The 16,781-nt window shown below is 33.6% G+C and overlaps 1 protein-coding gene across 14 annotated transcripts in view; it reads right to left on the bottom strand.

The window, feature by feature from the left end:
* VPS13A (vacuolar protein sorting 13 homolog A) overlaps positions 1-16,781 on the bottom strand; it is a 111,656-nt gene that overhangs the window by 15,336 nt on the left and 79,539 nt on the right. For 10 of the 14 annotated variants that reach the window (XR_004500561.1, XR_004500562.1, XM_015652863.1 and 7 more), the window contains 17 exons: positions 16,243-16,376; positions 14,624-14,753; positions 14,034-14,269; positions 11,840-11,993; positions 10,844-10,990; positions 10,207-10,288; positions 8,845-8,914; positions 8,148-8,253; positions 7,658-7,771; positions 6,240-6,385; positions 6,040-6,121; positions 5,271-5,384; positions 4,761-4,836; positions 4,502-4,665; positions 4,095-4,140; positions 3,697-3,820; positions 1,883-1,997 (listed from right to left, as the gene is read on the bottom strand). Coding sequence is in view for 10 of the 14 variants with exons in the window: in XM_015652863.1 (XP_015508349.1) it covers positions 1,883-1,997; positions 3,697-3,820; positions 4,095-4,140; positions 4,502-4,665; positions 4,761-4,836; positions 5,271-5,384; positions 6,040-6,121; positions 6,240-6,385; positions 7,658-7,771; positions 8,148-8,253; positions 8,845-8,914; positions 10,207-10,288; positions 10,844-10,990; positions 11,840-11,993; positions 14,034-14,269; positions 14,624-14,753; positions 16,243-16,376 (2,040 nt within the window). In the remaining 4 variants the exon portion in view is untranslated. Of the gene's footprint in view, positions 1-1,882; positions 1,998-3,696; positions 3,821-4,094; positions 4,141-4,428; positions 4,666-4,760; positions 4,837-5,270; positions 5,385-6,039; positions 6,122-6,239; positions 6,386-7,657; positions 7,772-8,147; positions 8,254-8,844; positions 8,915-10,206; positions 10,289-10,843; positions 10,991-11,839; positions 11,994-14,033; positions 14,270-14,623; positions 14,754-16,242; positions 16,377-16,781 lie in introns of those variants that run through there. The other 4 variants (XR_004500563.1, XR_004500564.1, XM_033520675.1 and 1 more) reach the window with 4 other exon arrangements.

Raw genomic sequence — 16,781 nt, 5'->3', positions numbered from 1 at the left:
ATCTGTTGAAAAGCTACAATACAGCAACCACAATGGGACAGACACCTGATCTGTATGCAAAGAAGCATTGCAAAAGGGGAAAGGAATCTTTTTATCCATAAGAAAATATTATTCTATTCAAACTCTTTCAATAGTGGACATGCAATACACTGAGTCTCATGCAAAAACAAATTAACAGCCCTAGAACCACAAACATTAAGAACCAAAAACATTAGTATATTTAACTGTTAAATTAAGACACCAAATATCCTAAAGCAGAATTTAATGTCTTAGGGAGAAAAAATATGCAAATCTCTGTTTTCTGATTTGACTGTCTACTCTGTTTGGAGCTTCGAAAGTATTTCTTCAAGAGTGTTATGTTTTAGAATCATTAATAGCAAAAACTAATATGAAGCTAACAATTCTTCAGTTTTAGCTACTTTAAAATGGTGGCTCCCATCACAAAACATCAAAGGCATTACAAAAGGCCACACCTTAGTGGTTCTTAAGTTGGATAATGGAAGGTACTGTACTCAGCCATACAATACAGAAAAATTAGAATAACATTTTACATGGCAGATTTTTGTAAAGGTTTCTCAGAAAAAAAACACAAAATACAAAAATGTACAAATTTAAGAAGCAAAAGCAATGTAAAGTCAGCTCATTAGAGCTGACTCATTGCTGGCATTTGTTTTAGCAATACACTTAAAAACAGACAAGGGGATGTTTAAAAAATGTATTTTCTTAACAAAAAGAGGATAAATATTAGCAATAAATTTATGCTGTCAGCAGTAGCTGCTAACTACCAGAGAGTAGAGGGTATTTAAGGCAATAACACTTTATAACTCCAGTTATAAACTGGAGAGCCAGGTAAAAGCCATCTCATTACAAGAAAGGCACAGGTACACTGTTTATTATCAGAACACTTTCACAGTCTGCTGAACTACATCAGCAGTGAATGGAACAATGAATATAGCTAAGGGGCCCCCAACAGATCAATCCTGTTCTACCAGAAAATGAATGACAAATGAATGAAATGCAGGAGAAACAGAAACAAGAATGGAACTCAACATGGAACAAACAGCTGTGGCAATAATCAAAATGAGTCATAAAATGCTCTCCCCAAAGGCAACTTTATTCTTATCTACTTCTCCAGAAAGGTTATTCTGGTATGACATTTTCATGGCACACTGTGAAACCTCCCATGTGTATTTTTCAAATTCTGTTCAAATTTATGCAAACACTAATTACTACTTTATTTGTTATGGTTGAACATTTCTAGAAAGAAATTTTATTTTTAACAAAAGGAAAAAAAACTAGAAACTCAGAAAGCTGTGTGCGTCACAACTGAAATTATTTCCTTTCTGAGGGGAATTTTTTGAGTCAAATTTGTTTAAATGGCAGATGAATCATTAAAAAGTAAGTGCTGTTCAGCATATACTTCCTGCAAACAGAATTCCACTTCAGAACTGCTTATGCTCTTTCAATGGCTTCAGTATGACATAAATACAAGTATTCCTAACTGTTTTACATAAAATTGAGACTTAGTCACTGTTTAAGCTATGTATTATAAAATTACTGAAAAAACTGTGTATTTATCAACACTTTTCACAAAAAAATAACATTTAAAGGCAGAAAACTTTTCATTTCCACGTATAAACCTCTCTCTTTTTTCAGAATTCTCTATGCATAAACTTTTATAGATATACTGATTTACTTTATGTTGTCTTCCTCAAAAGTTGTATCACAGCAGCCAAATCCCCAATGTGGTTACATGCCTAAGAAACTGAGTGACACGGTAAGAAGTGAATGGGAATTTAAGAAGTGGGAAATTCTAAAGTATTTATTTCTATGTAAGATGAGTTTAAATGTATGTCAAAAATTTATCTTTCATTTTCTTCACCTGTAACATTTGACTTCCAGTTCCATCTCTTAACCTGTAAGGTCTAATAACTCCATCTTCACCAAAGAAGCGAGGTGGGCGCAGGCTTATCACATCTTCTGATGAATCTGCAACCCTGACAAAGCAGAAAATTTAAGATACATGTCAAGATCTCTACTCAACTATACTATTTAGCTAATGAACTAAATTATTTTGTATATAAATTAAATTGAATTACTCGTGCAAAAACTATCATTGTCTATATATGCACTTCTGCATAGTAACTGACATTACATCAGAAATCTATTTCCGAGAATCACTATTATCAAATTAGATGGCACAGAGCAGCACATGCCTGCTAATGCTTAATTAGAGTCAACTGCTGCACTTCAGTACCTCAAAAGTAAAGACAACTGTGCCATATAGAAACTTCACTCTGATATTTTTCTTGCATTTCTCTGCTAAAGAACTTAAATAGGAAAACAAAAGAGACTGGCATTCTTACGGTAACAGAAGTGATCCAAATCACTAAGAACAGGGCCACTGAACAATTGTATCTAAAGTCACTAAGCACCTCTTCAAAACACTGTCTCCTCCTCCATTGCCTATAACAGTGTGAGATTATCTTCAACAGGGAAACCTTACGAATATGATTGTTTAGCAAAAGATTATGAAAACATGAAACCTAGGATTGAAATAGAATTGAAAACTAGATTTGAGCTATAGGGTACTGAGTGCTAGTTACTATATAACTAAGAACAATAGCCTAGCCAGCTGAAGGATAGTCCCTGTTGATTAAACAATATCCTTCTGCTGATAGTGAATCCAAAGGTCAAGCAGCAAGAGAAGAATTTGAAGAGTAGCTTTTAGAGTTTAAAATGTAACACTGCATGGTAATGTAGTATTTCTTATAGGCTATATGTAAATGCTATAGAATGTGTGTCATATACTGGTTGGTCACTAAGAATTAGAATATTCACCATAGAAAAAGATATAATGCATTAACAAGAGATTCATTCTCTTACTTACTTCTCTTAACTTCGTCTGCCCTCTCTCAACTTCTGCTCCTCTCTAATTCCCTTCTACTCTCTTCTCTTAACCTCTTATCCCTCCTCTTACCTCTTCCTACTCTCTTACTTGCTTGTCTCTTACTCTCTTAACTCCTCCACTCTGCTCTTAACTTGCTCTCTTCCCTTCTCTTAACTTCCTCTCTTACTCCCCCCTCTTACCCTGATCTCTCTACCCCTTTAATTACCTTATTCCCTCATGTTCCCCGACTCATCTCTCCACTCTCTCTCTCTCCCTCTCTGAGCATGTTTACACTGCGGCTGGAAGTGTAAATGGATCTCTTCCACCCTCTACCTAAATAATAAACTGCTTATCCCTGAACAGCCTGACCCTGGAGAAGTCTCTCACCGTGACCATGTTTTTTACACCGATAAACAATGAATTTATTAAAGTGAGACTAACATAGTATTTAAACGCACTCTTAACATAGAGACTGGCATAATCTAGTGGTCTTGGAACTCTTAAAGTAGTAGTAATATATAAAGTAACTTCCATCACATCTGAGAAGCCCTTTTTTTCCTGCTTATTTGGGGTAAAAGTTAAAAATCATCAGCTGAAGAAATTCTGATTGCTGTTTTTTCATTAATGCCAGAAATATCTGAGATTAGTGTCTGTGTTTTTAGAATTATATCAAGTGTGTATTTTTTTAAAGAGCCACCTATTTGTTACATAAATAACACAGAAGTGATACAAAGACACAAGGTACTACTAGTATCACTATTGTCTCTTTCATGCCATATTATATTCTGTACATTTATTTTACTTACTTTTTAATACCCTGAAATGTGCTGCTTGCCATATCTATGATTCCACCAGTGGGCCTAGCTACTGCTCCCACTAAGCCTTTTCCAACACCTTTGAAAAAACCAGCTGCTCCTTCTTCCTGAGCTCCTAAAAGCATTAAAAGCAGTAAATCATTATACACCACAGTGTTTCTCTTAAAATATTAATAAATTTTATAACCATTTAATTATAAATTTTATTTGATATACAACTATGTAGTCTCCACACGAAGTTCATGTAAACAACATTCAAACTATAAGTCAGTAAGAATATAAAATCTTGACGAAGAGTTTTATAACTCTGATATAAAACATGTCATCAAATATAAAAAATTTGCCATCATGCAAACAGTTAATGCATCAAGTTAATGCACCAAACTTACCTCTTATTGGTTTTGTAACTATTCCTGTTATGCCACTTACAAAACCCTACCAAGATAAACAAAACAGACATTACAAATATGCTTCCATATAGTATTTTTCATTTTTAACATTTTTCTTTCTACTTCATTGGTGAATAGCCTCAAAGTACATGTGTTGGGAGTATTCTAGAATTCACTATAAGCTAAGAGAATCAGAGGCACAGTTTCTATCTTCTTTTCTATCCTCCTGCATTTTTCTGTAAAACTATCACCCAATTGTAGCTCTATACCTGCAAAAAATCAAAATTAAAATTAAGAAACAAAAAACTAACTAAAAAAATTGAAAACCAACAACCTTCTGGTGAACACAGCAAGTGCCTGGTACTCTTGCCTGCATAAAATTAATTATTTTTTGTTTTCCTCCTTACAGAAACTAGTCCTTTTCCACCACGAGTGATACCCTCTCTCAGACCAGTGGGTTGTTTATTCATGGCTTCTCTCCTTTTTTGCTGGTAATCCTCATCCATAGTTATTGCAGCGACTCCTTTTGCCATAGCACCTGTGATTCTTGAGGCAGCTCCCGCTAATCCACCTATAGGAATTACAAACAAAATTAAAATTCCAATGCAATTTACAAATACGTACCTCTATTGTTAGGAAAACTACCATCACAGTGCTGAAACTTACCAACAGCTCCCCCTACCAGTGCTTTAAATCCTAGTGCCATTCCTTCTATAAATTCCTCAGGACCCTGGATGGCTCCCTATGAGAAAAAAATGATACATTCATGATGACCTTTGAATATATGCATTATATATTTTTTAATCTTACCTTTTTATTGGGATTTATATGTAACAAAGAGGAAAACAGGTTGAGCGATAAAGTGTGAAAGCACTCGCAAAAGCTCCTTTGACAGGAAGACAGACAATTTTAGAATGCTAATTAAATCCCTGAAGTCTGCTTATTTTAAGAAGCAGAGAAAGATTTATTTTAAGGTATAAACTGTAAGAAACAGCCTTTTGGAAGTTAAGTTGAATAGACTTCTCTGTCGTTTTTAATGTCACTTGTGTTTTCCAGGCATTTCACTTGAAATTTTCAATTCTAAATCTAAATTTAAAACCAAAAAAAACGTATCAATGTAGCTTTCCAATACAGTGCGTATCTATCTACTCTTAAAAGGGCAGAAGAGAATTTTACCTGGTATGGTTCATAGAAGAAAGCTTCTACTCCTTCAGACAAGCCTCTTATGAATCCAAATGGATTACCCAACACATCAAGGCCAAGAATAAGAATATACATCTGTTTAATAGCCTAAAATGAAAACAGTTATTAGTAAAAATATTTCCTACATTACAATTGCCATTATTAAAGGCAAACAGTGTAGGATCTTAGATTAAAACAGGGAAAAAAACTTGAGTTCAATATAAAAACCCCAAAATTGTGCAGAAAAGTAAAACCAGTTGTACTAAAAAGATAAGAAAATCAGTGAGTAAACCATTTTATGTCAGGCAAGAAACAACAGTAATTAAAACCATTTCAGTAGTCCCTTATTATTCATGATGGATGGATAGAAGAGGACTAATTATCTTATGCAAAAGTATTTTTGTTGGATTCTCTCCACTGGATGACAGGACTTTCAACAATACACAAAAGCCAAGAAAGAACTGTATGACTCACATAGTACTAATGTCCAAGAAAATGCATTAGTATTTTAATGCCAATCATGTTCTATCAGAGTTCCATCGTGTTTGCTTCCCCTACCTATTCCAGCAAGCTGTTTTGTTATCATGCCATTTGGCAAGGCAATAAAATTCTTTCAATAAGTAATTGGTTTGTATGCATTTATTTAACCTTTGTACATTGATACAAGAATGAAAGTAATTTTATTAGTTTAATAGAATCAAAGTGCACAGTAGCACTTTCAAAATAGGAATTTATTGGGATATTGATATTTTCTTATTCTCACCTGTTTCGAATAATGCCTTACAACTGCTGACTGGAGCTGCTGTGTAGTACAGAAGTCATACCTGAGCTCAAAGAATGCCAACCTGAAAAAAAGAGAAGAGAGAAAAAGTAAATCCTTACTATGCAGAGAAGTAAAGCTTAACAGATGTAATAATGGTATAAACCTTGTGAGTGCTTTTTACATTCATATTTTTAACCTACTTAAAGACAATATCTTGTACATCTGTAAGGGTGGCCCCTATACTCTTCAGCAGGAGATTCAAGGACTGAAATGGTATCAATTCATTCTTTCTCTCTTCTTTGTTACTATCTTCTCCACCCGTACTGAGTGAAAAGCTCAAGTGTAACTGAGGGATAAAAATGAGATTGGGAAATAACATGGTTAGTTGTCAGATACATGATATTTCTATCTTTACAATTTTTTCAATGATTTAAAAATTGAGTTAAGACATTTTCAGTCTGACTGAAACCAGTTTGACTTTGTAACAGAATATACAAATACACAATGTAGGCCAAAAAAAAGCCCACTGACATTTAAAGCCAAAGTGAAGAATTTGAACTACCTTTAAGAAAACAAGAACTTGAAACTGCTTATTTATGTTTTCATAAAAGGTTTCTAGATTCTTTCAGCTATAATTTACATTATTAACTCATTTTTATAACATTTAGTTTCTCTAATTTATACCGAAAATCAAAGCAGACAGAAATGACAACAAAGTATATTCTCCAAGCAAGAACGTAACAAAAGCTTGATAACAAATAATTACTAATACCAGTTTTGCAGGTGCCAAATACACATATAAATCCTACTTGTGTACCTACCTGAAATAACCAAGGCATTTGTTTCAAAGAAATCAGAACAGAACACCATTCAGGAAAATTGCTCAAATGGCTTTCATAGCACAAAACAGCACAAATCTATCCAGCAGTTTTCAAAATCAGATTAAAGGAAGTTATGCCTATTTCTGATTCTCTGAAGACAATATCACATGACATTCATTATGCTATAGAAGAGCGTAACTACAGGACATTTCAGTAATACAGAGCTCACCTTGCAGAATCATTATCGTTCAATACATAATCATTAAAGACGACTAATCTTTCACTAAAACCTCAAGCCCATTTATTCCCTCCTATTTCCTCCCCACAATTTTCCTTGTCAAATACAATTTCTAACATCTCACAAGATACTGCCAAAAGGTGAAACTCAAATCATTCTTTGATCTACTTCCCATGGATAGATGAGAGACTCTCTTAAGAACTGTTACAGAGACCTTGAAGTCCTATTACAGTTGTAATAATGTCAGCTACACACAAATCTCCTACCCTGGTTATGTATGTTTTTTTAGAAATTATGTCATTCTCCGATCCATAATACACTGTGTGCACACAAACCAGAGCATTTTGCTAGGAACTCTTAAATAATAAAATGAAAAAAAAAAATTAGTCATAAGGAAAGCCATAGGAAAGCAATAGTAAGTTAGTGGTAACAATGAAAATATTTTATTGGCACCTTTTTTTTCAATCAGCTGTTTCAATCTGTATTTCCAGAGCCTACTATCCCACACTCTAAAAATTTTCAGAGAGCAAACTCAGTCTGTAATGTGAAAAAGGAATACCTTAATTGGAGAGATATGAAAGTATTCATACAAGCTGATTTGTGATGTATCCATTGATGACACACTCATTAGTTCTTCTTGAAGAGATTCAACATCCTTTTTGAAAAGTTGTAGCTGTAAATGCATTTGAAAAAGATATCACTTCAAAATTTAGAGTACTAAATAAAACTAGTAGTTATAAAACTACTAGTCATTTTTCACTGATACAATAAATTGACTAATTATATCCTCCTATGTACAAACTCCTCTCATTGTCCCTGTACCGTAAGTTTAAAGACTTCTTTGCATAGCATACAAGAAGAGCATAAAGAAAGGAGTCACTGTTTCAGCCAACAGTAATTAAAAACCTCATAGCTTCATATTATTCCCAGATTCACAGAAATTAATGATTGATATGGACTTAGAAAATAATTATTAATTTTTTTCAAATACAAGTTGAATAGTTCAAAATTTAAAATCTTCTTATCTTCAAATAACTAAAGGTTTCTACCTCTTGGTCACTTGGCACATCAGTCTGTGTAAAGAATTCACCAATTGCATACAGGAAGCCAAGATCTAATCTGAGATCCATCTCTTGAATCAGAACCTTAAAATACCTACACATGAAACAAAAAGTAATTATTAAGGTGTTCTACAAAAATGTTTAACACTTAAAGCTTAGTATTGGGTATTTAGACCACTTACACAACTTCAGTTACTGGTTTTGGTGGGGTTTTTTTGCTGTGGGTTTTTGTTTTGGGGTTTTGGGTAGTTGTTTTGTGCGTGTGTTTGTATTTTGTTGTTGGTTCTCTTCTTACATTTTTTTTGTGGTTTTTTTTGAGGGATTCATCATTGCTGATGAAAAGAAGGCTTCCCACTTAAGATAAACACATTTCCAAGTAACCAGAAGAATTTTAAACATATAGTAGCATTTAACACTGTATATAAAAACACTATATCTATTTTTTCTAAATAAAGATGACTAAAAATATGAATTAAAAAGACATCTAAAAATCCTTGCTTTACTCTTCAATTATGTGGATAATAAAGGACACAGCTTTCATCTCTGTTAAAATGCTCTGAGTTTCCAAGACAGAGTTTGTGTTAACATTATCTTTCATTATGTTTGTCTCTATAATAATATTAATTTTAAAGCTTGATTAAATATATCCAATAGTAATTGAGATGGAACATGTCAAAATACTTACTTAATATGAGATATCTGTGAGTGTCCAGCAGTTCTCATGACAATACTGACATCAGTAAACGGTTTTGGTGCTATGAAGTTGTCAAATAAAAAGAGATCAGCACAGATTGTTACATGATATATGTAACACTTTGTAAGTTTTTTTATGAAAATGTCATATACATTCAGGGTTTTCTTAATCCTGCACAACAGGATTACATAATGGATATGACTGGCAAACAGCTAAGACAGGGAAAAGAGCGGGAACAGAAAGTAATAGGAAGACAAGGATGAAATGGAACATCAAAATGATATTTAATTGAAAATGTGCCAATTTCATTTAAAAGCAAATTAATATTGATATAATATTAGATTTAGATAATTTCCTTAATCATAATATTAGATTTAGATAATTTCCTTAATCATGGAATAAAATTTTCCAGTGGCTGATACAAAACTGCAAACTAAACAAAAAAGAATTCTGCGGATTCATGCATTGTAGCTTAAAACCAGTCATATTTAGGATGAACAACTGACATCCTACTAGCTTCTGAATAAAATTGCAAACAGTATTCTTTGTCTCAACATGAATTCTTTTGATATTACTTAGATTTTCCAAGTGACTTTGGCACGAAAAAAAATAATAAAAGACTCCAGTTCATCACACAGTATAGTGATATTGAGCTCTATGCTCCAAGCAATGGAGAAAGCATACATAAACCATACAAAACCATACAAAATATAATTTACCATCTGGAGAGCTTATAAATGGTGCCTCACTTAACAACTTTGAGCTTAGGCACATTTCTTTTCTTACTAGTTCAGATTACTTCAGATAGGTTACTAGGTCATGCATTCCATGACACTGGAGCAGTAGGGAAATAGTGGGAGACTAAGGATGGCAAGTAAGTCCCCTCACTGCCCCAAAACTCCAAATGCAAGTAGCACAGAAAAAGTGCATCAGATTCACTACCATCAAAATTAACAAGACTTATCTTATGAACAGCCAAGTCTTCTCATATATTAGCCAGCATTAAATTTTAATGGTGGCCTGAACTGAAAACCTCCTTTTAAGCTTATATAACTTTCATGTTATATGTTGCCAAAATCAACTTAGTAATGTGCCAAAAAGATGCTCTTAAAAGGTATGATAATGACAAATAAAAGACATTTTCCTCTTTTCTATAAACTGTTAAATGTTTAAATGGTTTTCTGTGTATCTTCTTTGTACAGGTACCTATATGGTACTTCTACCATTATTATGTGTACTATCTGTAGTCAGAAAAGTCATGCAGACTTCACCTGATGAAAGTGATGCTTAACTTCGGTACAAGCAAGTTATCTTACTGTTTTAAAAGGAAGGATTATGTTAACTAGAACAAACCTGAATCCAAGGTGATGGACTTTGGAGGTTTAATAGGGTAGAACACAAAGGGAAATATGGCTCCAGGAATCTGGTTTTGTATCTAGTAGGGGTAAGGACAGGACAAGGTGCAGCACATTAGCTTTTCAATAGTGAAATATTTTAAAATCAGGACAAACTCAGATATGATCATTACCTGTGGCCTTCCACCAATACAAAAGCAGAAAAAAGCCACTACTGTATTTAAAATATATTGATTTTCAAAATGTAATAATCCAATTCTAATAATTTAGAAATGTTTCTTCAAATTGGTACTAATAAATGGTCCACAATAGTTTTGCAAAGGATTTGTTTTGAAAATCTTGAGCATAGCAAAACAAGAAATTTCACCTCTCTTTTTGCTTGATAAACAGAAATGCTCCAAGAAAAAAGCAAGTAAGATGAATGCCAAGTATTTCTTTCAGAACAGTCATAGTTGTCTTTTTTTCCAAGAAGCACTTAAATAGTATTTTCAAAGACTGAGAAGCACTGATGTAAAAGCCAATGATTACAATTAAATTGAGAACATGAGAAATCCAATTCCAATTCTAGAAATGAACCCAAGTTTCCATAAACATTCTTTCAGAATAAATAACAACTACTTTTTGATATGACTCACTTGTATCCTGTAAATTTGAATTCTGAAAGACTTCTGATGTGCAGAGGAACTGTATTCCACTTTTAAAGCTGGCAGATAATTTCTTCTGATAGGAATCTCATTTGGCTGTTGAATCTTCATGTTCACTCCATTAGGAGTTAAACATACCTATTATTAAAGAAAATTTGTTATATCGAGTTCTATGTCGAGTATGTTCTAAAATACTGCTTTATATAATATACTTAAAAATTTACAATGTTCACAAATACTGTAAACCTCAGCAGTAGAAGTTCTGCAGCTTTTAAGTTAGATGTCATAATTTTCCTTTATTTAAAGCCAACAAATTTTGCCCATAAATTTCAATAGAAATGAAACTACAAAATAGTGCTTTATTTGGCGGTTACTGTCATTTAATACATAGCTATCTAGAGGAAAAGCTGCAGAGTGTAATGGACTACGACTGAAAAATTTGATCATTTAGCTATCCAATGTTTATTTACCTACAGCACATTTCTAAGGAGTTTCTAGAATTTATCCATTGACAAGGACCGAGCATTTGGAGCATAATGTGCCTCTACATTCCATCTGCAATTTCTTTTTCAGTTTTACAGGACTGAATGACAGCTAAATCATTCCACAATAAGCAGTTTTAAAAATATTGGATTTCAGGCTAAAACAAACAAACCAACCAACCCCAAACTGATAACACATTTAGTGATACAATATATGAACCAAATGCAAAGCTTTCTTACTGGAGTTTAACACATATTTAGCACTACCACCTACAAAAATGCTACACCTCCAGGCACTAACAAAAAGTCTGTACCAAGATATCAAGTTTATGGACTTTTTCCTGCATTTTTTTAATACAGGGATAAAGAAATGTTTTCAAATGGAATAGGTAAATCAATAATCTCAAATTTCACCATAAGTTTTATCAAAGACAGCAAAATTGATATATTATCTCTTTCTTGTGCATACACATAAGCAATAGAATTAGAGAGCTATCAGTATTACCAAAACATTAGATTCCAACTCAATGATCTTATTTTCTGAAGGACTTAGCTCATTGTAATCTCTGAATTCTTGTTCTAATTTATCAATTTGCTTAACACTCATTGGTCTCCATCTTGACTTCTTCTTGGGTTTTGTCTCCCACACCACATCAGAACTTTGAAAACAAAACAAAGAACCAAAACAGAAGGATTAGCTTTTTGAAAACAAGTTTTCAAAACCACACCTACTTTAGTGTGACTTTTAACAGGTTGTAACTAGGGAATGAGAAACCACAACATCAAGCACTACTGTAGCAAATAAGCAACCCGAAACATGCACTGCCCTCTTGCCACTAAGCAGAAGACAGTCTCTCCAATATGATGGGGAAAAAAAAAATTAACAAGTCTGTGTATAAATCCCCATTTTGATGAAAATGGTTATGTAGTGATACTCAAGGAAGCTCAATTTCAGCAGTACTGCCATCCATTGTTCTACAATCTCAATGATGTTTTCTGCTTATAGTATTGCATTTATTTTGGCATTTTAAATTTACTAGAAATTAAAACGTTCAAGTCAAGACAAAATGCCTCCTGCACTGCATCTTATTTTTGACAGCTTATTTATTTAGTCTTTCCATCTAAAACCAATAGGTGTTGATTTTCTTTTACATGCTTCCTCTACTGATTTCATGGTGGGAATTTTAGGTTTGTTTCTGTTCGTTTTTTTTGAAATGTATCCTTTCTTCTGTCTCTCAGTTTTATTAATGCAAATAATTCATCAACCTTAAAGGACATTTGACTTTTTCCCACTGCTTCTGTGAGAAACTCTGTACCTGATTTCACCTTATAGTCAAACATAAAGCACAAAATAGGGCACAAACCAACACTATCAGGCAGGCAGAAGGTACTTCTTTCCATAAATTATAGGCCATAAATTATGTATATAAACTTACATGTATATAAACTTTTATAAAAAGCATATAAACTATTGCCTACAAATACATAGCTTTCCAGACACAACCACCTAACCTCTTTTAGCTGTATCTGTGTCTGTGTTGAGACACATTAATGGTAGGAAAAAAAAGGTTAGCTGAAGCTCAAAACAATAAAAAAACAACTACAAAAATGAGTACTATCTTGATTGCTGAGAGTTTCCCCCTTTTTTTTTCTTTCCGCCTTTTCTGGTTTTGTTTTTGGGTTGTGGGGTTTTTTGCTGCTCCTAAAAATAGAAGCCAATTTCATCAGTATGGCCATCCATTTTCAAGAAGTTTAACACCTTATCAGGGTTTGACAAGAAAACAAAACTTACTATAAGCACTTCTAGACTAATGACTATGGATGACTGCTTTCAAAGAAAAACCAATTCAGTGAAATCTCAATACTACCGTGAATCTCGGTAATTACCTGCCACATTTAATGGAGTGTCTAAATATCAGAGCACAGTTTCTCAGGTGAGGGCAAGGACTGGAATTTTCTTAGTAAATGATGGATGTGATTAAGTGAAGCCTATGTGTATGAAAAGTTCACACCTGTTTGTTTTTTAGTAGAGTGCAAAGAACTAATTAAGATAAAAACAACTCTCACTCTGTCAACCTCATAAATGTGAATAAAAATAAGTGCGTGGATTATGGCAATTATATTCAAGAGTCCCTTAATGATTGCAAAGAGCTCCTGTCCAAATATATGATGGCACGCATTTCTGAAGTATTACACAATTTCTTTTCTACTTCCCTCTGAAATGTTATATATAGTAGGAAACCCAAGCAGTAAAGCCCTGGATCACCATAATTAATCAACCAAAATAAAGGGACCTACAAGCTTTTGCATCAAAATTTCCAATGCAGAATTCAGCTGTTTCTGTAATGAAGATAACAAAACCCACTTGACACAAACTATTCACAGACTGTACTCCTTAAAACCCTATTATCACTTCTCAAACTACATGGACAGGAAGTATTTTCTGTTCAAGGAAGTCTGCCACACAGAATTACAAATATATGTTCCAAAACCACATGCATCTAAACACAGTTAGGATATGCATTAGTACAAAACACAGTGAAAACATATCTCTTGACAGCAGGAAAATATAGTGACTGTGTTTGAATATTATTAACCCAGACCTCTTTTTGCTCTTTCAGCACAAGCCAAAATGAAATTCACAGCGTGAAAGTACCTGAAGGTAAACATTTTAGATTGTTGCACACAAAGTAAGTTACCTTGTAATTCCAATGTAGGACACCTCTTGTTTTGTATAATTATTAACCAATGAAATTCCAACATCTTGCAAAGACAGAACAATTTCTTGTTCTGCTAGTTCTGCTTTTACGCTTTCATATGTCAATTTAAATACATTCTCATCTTCAGTGATGAGGACAATGCGCTGCAAACCTTCATAAAACGACATTAAATAGACCGCTTTTCTAGAATCCACACTGAGTATTTCCATTTTGTCCTACAAACAAGAGAGGTAAAGTTTTTACAACTTTATTAATCATTCTATTTCACAAAAAATGCTGGAGTCTTAGCAACACAGCAATGGATGACATATTTTAAGGTACAAGGTTAAAAAGTAATGACAAAGCCTTATGACAGCCTCTCACCACACACACAGACACTACTCAGCTGAAGACTGCTTACTGGCACAAGCTCTGGCAAACAAAGCATTGTTACCATTCTGTGATTGGAACTCATATATGAGACTGCTGATCATACCCATTAAATACAAAATTTAATGCATACACTGATGAATGGAATATAAATATAAAAGTAGACTTCATTAAAATGAGGTTTTGATAAAAAAACATACCTCTTTTGGGGAAATTTCCTCAGTTCTATTTCCACATCTCCATTTCAATTTCCTAGATCCTGTTGGGTCTGCCCAAGTATACAACACTGCCTTATTTGGCTGAAGGCAGTCTTCCAATTCACTGAGGGAGCTAGAACAAAGTAATTTTAAATTTTAAAATATCAGTGAATATTTTGTGTTGGTGACCTTTGCATTCTAGCATTTCAACAAGAAAACTAATTATATTTTCAAGTAATGAAAACAGAACAAAAAACAACATTATGCATGAAAAAACATGCACAAAAACATTCTCAGAACATTCTCAGTAATAAGAATGAAGATTTAAAATACATACTTTTATATGTATTTTATATAAATAAATACAAAAAAGTGTACTTTAAAATAGACACATATACTTTAAAAATTAAGTACATACAGTAGTATTCATTTTCTTTACCCTCTTGTGATGAACATTTTCAGACAAATGTGTTTTAAATTCCATTCCCCCTCACACACAGTTAAAAACTTGCAGAATTGTCTTCTACAGCTCTCTGAAAGGAGGCTATCCCAGGAGAGGAAGTGCAGAGATGCTGATCTCTGCTTGCTGGGATCCAGTGATTTGAACCATTCCCTTGCATCCACGCTGTGCTAGGGGAGGTTCAGACTGGACATTAGGACGATTTTATTTCAAAGCACTGGAATAGGCTTTCTTGAGAGACAGGAGATGCCCCAGCCCTTGACTTGGACAATACTCTTAATAACATGCTTAAACTTTCGATAAGACCTGGTGGTCAGGCAGTTGGACTAAATGATTGGCCCTTCCACTCAAAATACACTGTTCTAATTAAATTAGCACGATGAATGCCCACAATTCATCTGAAAAGATAAAAGTTATTAATCTTTACAGAGAAAAAACAAATCAAACAATCATTCTTCAAGCAAGCAGGAAGCAAACAGGATTTGACTAGCAACTCTTACACCCTCCAAGTAAAAATCTTTAAACTACATTGCTCTGACTGACTGAAGGGAAAAAAGAGTAGAAAAAAAGAGCAGAATGCTGCAGGTATACACTTCTCAGCATTGCACAGTATCTGCATACAGTGGCAAAGCATTACAAGGTGATTACAGGTAGAGAACAGAGTAACTGTGTGCAAGTGCAGAAGTAAATATTCACTCTGTGCAGAAAACTAATATTTGTTAAAATTATCTTAGTTTCATCCTAGCTTGACAAAATTTACATAACTACCTCTCACCCCCTCACATCTCACATAACTTTAACCCATGCTTTCATCTATATCTCCTTCCTTACTTATTCTGCACAGTCAGCACTGCACAATTTGAGGAAACTACATCCACTGCCCCCTCATCAGGAATGTAGATGCCACAAGGCCACGAAATTAATATAAAAAGACAACACAAAACAACTCAGTTGTAGAACTACCTAGCACTATATAACATTGCTAACAACTCATTGTCTTCAATTTACCAAGCAAGAGATTTTTGGGTGCTCTGACAAAATTTGAGAGCCATTTCTTTAAAGCAGGCTTCTTTAGAGAATGCAAGCTTACAATATACAAACTACAAAACTACAGTTCACATGTCTTCATGCAAACATCCAAACTAAACCTCTTCATACGTACCTTTGTCCGTACTCAATAATTTCCTCTTTGGTATGGTTAATCAACAGAAATGGAGCTGCACCATCATGGTAATTAGAAAAGGTAATCACTGTAGAATGTTCAGTCAGATTAACATCCACTGCAATTCCTCCAAGCTATCAGTTGTAAAAATTATAAAGTAACAGCAGAATGAATTCTCAGCAAAGCAAATGTAATTTAAATATTTTGAAAGCTTTTCCTCTCATCATAAGATGAAACTATCATGTAGTAAAAATAGTTGTTTTTCCATATCTTGAAAATATTTCCTTGATCTAAATACTAGATAGCAGGTATTACACTTGGTAATTAAAACTATGCAGGAGTTCCATACTGTGAAAAGTCAGACTGGTAGTAGAATAACCCTCCTTATTACAAGCATACACATTCATGCCCTCAAGAACATTATACTTCAAAAACCATTCACCTACTTAAAAACTACTGCTAGATGAGACTATCTGCAACATAAATACAAGTATATTTAGTGCAAATTTACTTTTCAGAGCAACTCAGTGTTAGTTTAA

The sequence above is a fragment of the Parus major genome, chromosome Z (genome assembly GCF_001522545.3).
Source record: "Parus major isolate Abel chromosome Z, Parus_major1.1, whole genome shotgun sequence".
Taxonomy (NCBI): Eukaryota; Metazoa; Chordata; class Aves; order Passeriformes; family Paridae; genus Parus; species Parus major.
The sequence above is the reverse complement of the archived record's forward strand: the minus strand, read 5'-3'. Positions and strand labels throughout refer to the sequence as shown.